Source organism: Agelaius phoeniceus, chromosome 2 (genome assembly GCF_051311805.1).
Source record: "Agelaius phoeniceus isolate bAgePho1 chromosome 2, bAgePho1.hap1, whole genome shotgun sequence".
NCBI lineage: Eukaryota > Metazoa > Chordata > Aves > Passeriformes > Icteridae > Agelaius > Agelaius phoeniceus.
This window is the reverse complement of record NC_135266.1, coordinates 52,395,032-52,403,517: the sequence shown is the minus strand read 5'-3', so window position 1 is coordinate 52,403,517 and position 8,486 is coordinate 52,395,032. Positions and strand designations below refer to the sequence as shown.

Here is an 8,486-nt window from a genome sequence, read left to right as displayed (position 1 = left end):
GAAGCAGCTTACCCATACAATCAGAAAAACTTCTGAGTATATTTATATCTAAATAGTTTTCTGTGAGAATAGCTAAACTTCTCACCTGCTGTTTCTGAAGAGTAAATTTATTTCTTTTACTTTTCTATTTCACTGTGCCTCAAGCACTATTTTGCCATGACTGTATCACTGTCTTGGAAAGGACCTGTTACCTCCTTCAAATCTTCAAATCTTATTCCAGAAAATATTAATTGCATGCATTGAGAGTGAGATCCATTCATTTAACTTCCTTTATGTAACTACAACTCGGTAGTCGCATGACTAAGCACTTGTAAGGTGCAATTTATCTGATCTACTTTTGCCATCTACTTTAGGACGAGATGGATCACCCCTACAACTGCCGATTGCTGTCTGTTGAGTCTAAGGTGACTCCGATGCAAATGTCTACATTTGTTTCAATGAACTTCACACTGAAGATTTAATCTGGATGAGGGAACTGTTATAGCACAACTGACCTTCCAATATGAAATGCTGAATCTTTGCTAATAATTCTCCTAATTTACTAACTGGTGCTCAGGTCATAACAACCAGTTATTGCCTTGTTTAGCAAATTTAACCATCACAATTAAAGTCTAGGGAAGCAGATATGGACTAATTATATTCCTGGTTGACAGACAAACATTACATTTTAGCTATAGGATGCAAGATTTTTCTCCCATGACAAGCAAAATTCTAGAAAAAAAAGCTTAGTGACCTGATTATAACTAAATGATCTGTTTCTGGTGTTCTGTGTGTTCCCAAAGCACAGTTTTATGAAAGCATTCCTTTAGCTTGAAATACGATGTGCTCCACATAGCACATTTGTCCTTAAGGCTGTATGATTATGCTTTTGCAAGCACCTAGACAGCACTTTTCACCTACAGATCTCAAACAAATTTACAAAAGTAGATATCTGTCACTGACAAGCATTTGTCTTATGTCCCACAATGTCAAAGTTGCATGCACAGTCTCATCATTAAAAGAAGTGCTATGTATCATACAATAAACACTGACGTTCTGCAAAGAATCCTCCTGGTCTGAAGTTAATGTTTATCTTATTTTCATTTTTGCAATACTTTCAGAAAGGAAACACATCCACCTAGGAATATACTCATTCAGTTTACACTAAGAGAAAAGTACATATTAATAATAATATAAAAGTAAAAAAACAGCCCAGTGTTTAATCTGTTAAACAATAGAAAAATTCTTATGAACTACTGATACTGTCATTGAACTGGAGAGAGTTTGAGAACAAGCTTGCTCTGGCTTTTTCACCCTATGATTTGGAATCTGCTCACAGTACTGCCAGCTTAACCAAAAAGGATTAACTCTCATATCCAACTGAGAACACAGATAATTCTCAGTAATTGGTAAAAAATGAAGATGAATGGGGCTGAGAGATAAGGAGCAATTAGCTCATCAGCAGTTACAGCTGTGCACTCAATCCGGATCCATCTCTTGAGTCTCGGCCCCTTTTAAAGAACCCAGGCAGAATAAGCACAGGACACCCCCTCCCAAAAAATTGCCATGCCTGCCCATCATTCCTCTGTCTTCCATTTTATTTCCATGCTATACAAAGACACCTGTCATAGCATTCTGTGTAAATTACTACCTCTCCCAGGACCTGTATCTACAGCCAATCTTCTTTTACATTAAAAAAAAAAAAAAAAAAAAAAAAGAAAGAAAGAAAGAAGAAAGGAAAAAAAGCCCCAAACCCAAAACCCGGAAACTAAATGACTACTGTAGACACTTTTAAGTTCCCTGTCAATCGTTTCCAATCGTTTCATTACAGCAGCATCATCTGTTTGAAAATATAAGCAATTCCCTCATCTAATTATAGGGAGGATTTGAGGTTCATTAACATTGCCAAGGCAGAGAATCAGATGTGCAACTGCAGAGCTGTGCTCAGTGGCCTGCATTCTCTGTTTCCTTTTATTTGCTTTTTCAAGGTCTCCAAGACTTTTTCCTGAAACCATAAAAGTATTTCTTTCCCTTAAAATAGACACGTGTGTTTAGAAAAAGGAAATTACTGCATTTTGTACTGTTCTATTATTGGGCAAGGTCACCGGAGAAAAATAATTTCATCTAAATCATTTTATCTCTGATTCTGGATGAAAAAAAATTGCAGTATACAAGCAAGCTTTAGTTTTGAACAACACATCACAGGAAGTCTTGTATTTGTCTCATCATTTTAAATATTGCAAGGTAATGCACATGAAGAGGAAACCTAACATGCCAAGAAAATATCTTAATTTTCAACACATTTTGTGGTTGTTTATGGATTAACATGCTAGCCAAGTGTAAAATGTTGCCTCGTATTTCCTAACCATGTTTAGAAATTAAGAACACCAAAGTCTTCATGATTGCTTCACTTCCTTAAAGAAATAATAGCATTTTTTTTGTATGAATGTCGTTTAAACAATGACATTTTCTTGGGACATCTGTTTTGAGATCACATTTTGAATAGATATGAACTCATTTCCTACTAAGCAAGTAATTTACTATTGTTGATAGTTGTTTACAAGTTTTATGAGTCATATTTTAGCAAGTGGCAAAGGTCTTAACAAATCCTTTGAGTATTCCCTAAAGTGTATGCATAGTGTTTTCATTATATAAAATGTTCGGGAAGCAAAAGTATACGGACTGTTCTTCACTTCCTACCAAGTTATAGATAGCAAACTCTAGCCCACAAAAATAGCTTTTAAGAGGTATTTATTTTCAAAGGCTTTTATCTTTTGCTGCTGCAGGTTAATGAAGTAGGACAGCAGGGCAGTAAGTACTTAAGCAGCGAGGAAATGATTGAGCTGCTTTACCTATCCATTGCTTCAGAGCATCAGATGGTAAACATACAACTGATCCTAATATCACACTAAGATGCTAATATGACAAAGAGTAGAACCTCAGCAGTGAAATTTAAAATTTGACCTTGCCAGTCTCCTTCTTTTCATTCTGCAATTAGTTTAAAAAACCAAACCAAATTAAAAAAAAAAAGAAGAAAAAAAAAAACCACCAAATCCAACAACAGCAACAAAAAAAATCCCCAACACAGAGCACAATCCTTCTTTTCCCTGTGCTGCCCTACGAATTCATTTTTTAGACAAAACCCCAATAATTTATCTATCCTGCATGTTGTATGTAGGATTGCCACTAAAAAGAACCTGGGACATTTTTCCTTCTTATCTGCAATGTAGCTCATATCAGCCAAGCTGTCACAAGACAGTACTTGATATAAACAAGAGATTGCAAAGACATCTCAGTAATCAATATTAGGATGGCTACAGTATGGAAGCCCCAACCACTGCATATCATTTGTCTCAGCATCTATTTCTATGACCAAATGAAGCATTAATTCAAATCATAAATCTATGGTGATTTAAATCTGGGAATGAGCACCTGCCTGCTTTAATGATTTATTTTGTACATTTCAGTAAGCAGGAGATTTGTCCATATGAACTGACAGGTCACCTTCAGATGCCAGTAGCAGACTGTTTATCACCATGCAGACTAGCATCTCATCTTAGCAAGTAAATATTAAACTAAAAGAATCCAATTGATTGTGGATGGGGGAGAAAGGCGTTGCAGCCATATATTTTACTCAGTGTGCTAATACCTCACTCTGATTCCTCTGTAATTTCTTTTTTTTTTTCCCTTCTAAAATGATAATTCTGGTGGGAGGATGCAAGCTCAAGGTTACCAGCAAAACAGAAAGATATAAAATAATTACTTATTAGTATCATTGGCTTCCTTTAACTCCCTTCATTCACTAACCTTTTGGCCATTGCTTCAAAGGACCAAGTTAATAAATTTGTGTAGTGCACTGTATAATTATACAATGCTTGACTACAAGAATTACTTCTGTAATTCACATTAAGCATTTGATTAAATCCAAAAAGCAAGACAATTCAGAAGTAAACCTGACATGTCAATATGATAAGATAAATAAAATAAGGGCCCTTATTTTATTTATCCACCTTTATGAAAGCATTGGAGCACAGGATGGTAAATCCACACCCACCATAATTCCTGCTACATATGGGCTAGGATGACTCAGTTAAGTTTTTAGCCTGGTTGGATCATTTGTTCCTTTTCAGTTTGGTCAGGCACACAAGCTAATTTAAAATGTAAACTAAAATCAGGTTGTTTTCTTTTGTTTTATTCTTTCCTCCTGTCAACATTCAGTAATGTAATATTTCGTATTCTTCCCTAGCAAGCTGTAATTTAAAACATTACTGGTATATGGACTTGATAATATTTATTTGAAAATACATAAATAAACACACTCCTGAAAAAATGCAGGAGAAGAAAGTGTACGTACTTATTACAAGCAACACCTTTGAAATATGAGTTCTTGTCAAGATAATACAGTGTGCTAATTTTCAAAAATGCAACTAATAAACAAAGAACTTAACTCTTCATGAACCCAATAATACCCTGTCATTAGTAGCATAGGAGTCACTTCTCTGATTTAATATGCATGACCAACACTGGACACTAGACAGGGTTCACTATTAAAAAAAAAACAAATAAATCAAATTGCTCTTGAGAAATCCTCTGCATGAAGAGTGCAGCTCAAGACAAGATGCACAGACAAGAAAACTGTATTTTCAGAACCATTCCTCATGCAATGGAGACAACTGGAAAGCTATTCACTCTATTCAGAAGAGCCATTTTTTTCTGTACAAAATTAACTCAATTCTTCATTCAGTTAAATTGGGAAATTAACTGAAGCTAACAAGTAAGTTAAGGGGCTGAGAGGAAATTTTGACAATGACAATAAATAATCTTGCTTCACTAAGTTTGCCCTACTAAAATAGCTAGAATGTATTTTCTTAAATAGGGAAAATGATTAGGCTGTCTAAGAGCATATTAGTTATCTAAATTTTGCCTAAAACAAGGATTTCAAAATAGATATTTGTCTTTTTTATTCAGAGGAAGTTCAGATATTCCTTCTATCCACTCTTCTACAAATACTCTGTGTGGTTTAGATGCTGATTAATTTTTCCGTCCCCATGGATGCACGTGGTTTATAACTAGAACTGCCAAGCAGAATAGCAGCTCCACAAACCAGTATATTTGAACATTTTATTCCACATAATGGATTCATCTAAGCCTGAAAATCTAAATTAGCTTCTAGTTCTAGTGCACACTCTTTATCTTCTCGGCTTGTATTTACCCTGTTCACCCTTTCTCATTACTTCACTTTTCTCCCAGTGTGCTAGAGGCCAACTGGTCCTTCCACTTCATTTGTACCTATCTCCTCCTTCCAGATTTCAAAGACACCTGCACTCTACCCTCTCTTTGTTTCTTCTCCAAGAGAACAATCTTTACACTTGTATTAGAGTAACTGCATATGTTGGTATCTCAGTAATTTAAGACTATTTTCTTCACCATCATAGAGGTATTTTTTAAGCCTTTATTTAAAAGGAAAACAAAACCAATCATATAATCTCCTTGCACAGTAATGCACACATATTGTTGCTATTTACAGTAGTATGTACCCAAGTGATCCTGTACTTTGAACTGCAATTCATATTATTTCTAAATAATACCCTACTGATGCCTACTGAACTGTACAGAAACACTGTCCTCAAACATGTATTTATTTATGTTAAGGCTAGTGCATACCCTCTCAGATTAATTCCAAATGTATTTAGAAGATGAAAAGCTAAAAAAAAAAAAAAAATCTGGACAAAGGGCCAAAATAAAAACAAAAAGCCAAAGCCTATCTGAGGCCATTTGATTCCAGTATACACCCAGTCTTCTGAATGTACCTCTTGTCATTGAATTTCTGTTGCTGAGTTAATACTGTCGCAACATGATAAAAGGATCCAATACAATGAAATGGCATAACAAAACATTTTACAGCAGACACACACAGATGATTAAAGATTTAATCAACAACAACAAAAGTTATCCTAGCTTTGAAGTATGCTTTAGCAAAACAAATTGTCCAAACAAATGAATAAAGTATATTGAAACAATTCTTTTTTGAAAAAGAACAAGAGTTGCTGATGGCTGCTTAAGAAATGGAAAAAAATGTTAACTACATTTTAAGAACGTGTTTATTAAAATAAAATATGATACGAACTGCAGAGCATGGCAGAATTTATTGTGTATGTATGTTTTCCTTTTGTCACAGGGCACATGAAAGTATGAAATATTTTGCTTTCAAGCTTGTGTTCTGAATTACCTAAAGTCAATACCCAGCACACTGAGCAGGAGACATTGTTAAATTTCACTTTGACACCATCATCTGTCACTCCACCTGTACTTTGAAAAATGAACTCTAAGCAATCAAACCACTTTCTTTCATGGAAAATATTAACTGGAGTCTGCAAAAGTAGCCTGTGAAGAAAAGAATGTTTTTGTAATAGTAACAGCAACACTGAATGGTGTGTAAAGGTCAGGTACAAAATAAAACTGAAAACATTAAGAAAAGGAAAACAAATATGCAACTTTTTACACCAAATCAAAGCTTCAGAAGGAAGTTCAGAAAGATTACCATTTTAATAAAATATCTCAGTATTATGGACATATAACAATGCTATGTCTGAAACTTACCAACACTTGAATTCAGATCTCCATTTTCAGAGTCTGCTCCATGCTGGTTATTATTTGCATGATAGTTGGACATAGCTTCCAATTTGATTTTTTTCACTTTCATTGCTTCTGCTATGGCAGCATTGGTGGCAGCTGCTGCTGCTGCAGCTGCTGCTGTCAGACCTGCAAAGAAGTATAAAAAAAAATTTAATATTCATTATTCTATGAGTCTCCATTATTGTAGGGACTGTTATTATTCCTTCATGCTTGTTACAAGAACAGAGAGCACTGCAGAGTTTTATTCCTCTTATTGGTTTTGAAAACTATCAACTTTTTCAAGTAAAATGTTTCACACTGTATTTAGATAATTACTCCTATACATTCATCTAAACTTTAACTTGGTGTCCAGTAAGTGCATTCATAATAAAATCACAACTAGATGCAGCTACAAATAGATGCAGTCAAAAATCTAATTTAGCTTCAAAATGGTGTCCTGTCTGACTATGAATAGGTGAATAACCATACTTAGAAAAAAATTCCCATCAGATCTTTAATTTTAGTAATGCTAAAGAAAACAGAAATAACAGGTCTATAATTTCTGAGTAACAGATTATAGAAGTCAGGCATTTCTCATTTCATACATAATAGCAAGGAGATGTGGATTTTCTAGAAAGCATTTCTAGAAAAACATAACGCAGAACATTTTTCTGCTCTCCTCAGACTGTAAGGCATTAAAGTATTTATCAATGAGGAGAGGAAGTATTACCCACTTAATACCAATCCCAAAATCACCTACAGGCAATTCAAGTGCTCTTCCTACCAAACCAAGTTTCTGCCATCCAGCCATTTACAAGAATGTTCTACAAACCCAGAAAAATTTCTCTTTGTCAAGAGCAACTGGAGAACTGGTCCAGTTCTCCAGTTGCCTTCAAAACTCAAAATTAGACACAGCCTTTAATCAAAGTCACAAGCATCAGTTTTTGCCCTCTTCCCTGAGGCAGGGTAATTCTCCTGTGGTCCCCAAGCCCTGCTGCTGCCCACCCAGATCCCTCTGCCCCAGCCTGGGTGGCAGCAGAGAGAAGACAGTGTCAAAACTTCACAAGAGCTGTCTCCCCCCCACAACTGATGCAGGGGGCAGAGATGGAAATGATAGAGAAGTAAATCTAAGAAACAAAAGAGAAGGCAACAAAGCAGGTAAGTTTAATGCATTGATGCACTCTCAGCCGTCAGCCTGTGATGCCACATGAAGAGAACAGACCCTCAGTCATTTTGAATCAAGATTCTTGCCCTGAATGTGGAGAAGGCTTGAAAAACTCCATGTAATTAGTTTGAAGGTGCCTGTTTGTCTGATTTTCAGCTACTCTGAGAGGTGTGAAGTGTCCTATGGATCTCAAGAGGAACTAAGGCCACAATTTACTATTCTAAGGCTGCTGTCTAGCATAGGAAGAGTGCAATTTAGCAGGAAAGACCAAATAAGCAAATAATCCCAGGCCACTGAGGTAAATATTGCTAGCACCATCGCTTCCCAGGGTCCTTTGTTGTCTCCTTTGACTCCTTACATGGAAAACAAGTTCACTTTTGCCATGTTTTTGGCTAGTGATGGGGAGGGACAGAAGGCAAATTCCAGCAGGGAAAAAGCAGAAGGTGAGCAGACATCAGGAAATCTATGAGGTGGCATAAGAGGTGCCTTTGAATATATTGTTGCTTGACTGAAGGTTGTTTTCCCTTATTGTTTTGCATGACCACATAAAGATTAGCAAACAGTTCCAGCCTCCCGACCCTCCTCACAGACTGACTTCTAACACCTCCAAGTGTAATGAGAATTACTGACCAAGTGATAATTACAGATCAATATTCTTTACAAAAGTGCTGTTTCAGGTAGATGTACCAAAAGCCAAAAATAAATGAGAAGATGAATAAATATGAGG

General features: G+C 35.8%; 1 protein-coding gene across 6 annotated transcripts in view; it reads right to left on the bottom strand.

Annotated features, from left to right (window-relative positions):
* Nucleotides 1-8,486, bottom strand: part of DACH1 (dachshund family transcription factor 1) — a 352,148-nt gene that overhangs the window by 163,361 nt on the left and 180,301 nt on the right. For all 6 annotated transcript variants that reach the window (XM_077173622.1, XM_077173620.1, XM_077173621.1 and 3 more), the window contains exon 3: nt 6,580-6,741. In XM_077173622.1, the coding sequence (XP_077029737.1) occupies nt 6,580-6,741 (162 nt within the window). The remainder of the gene's footprint in view (nt 1-6,579; nt 6,742-8,486) is intronic.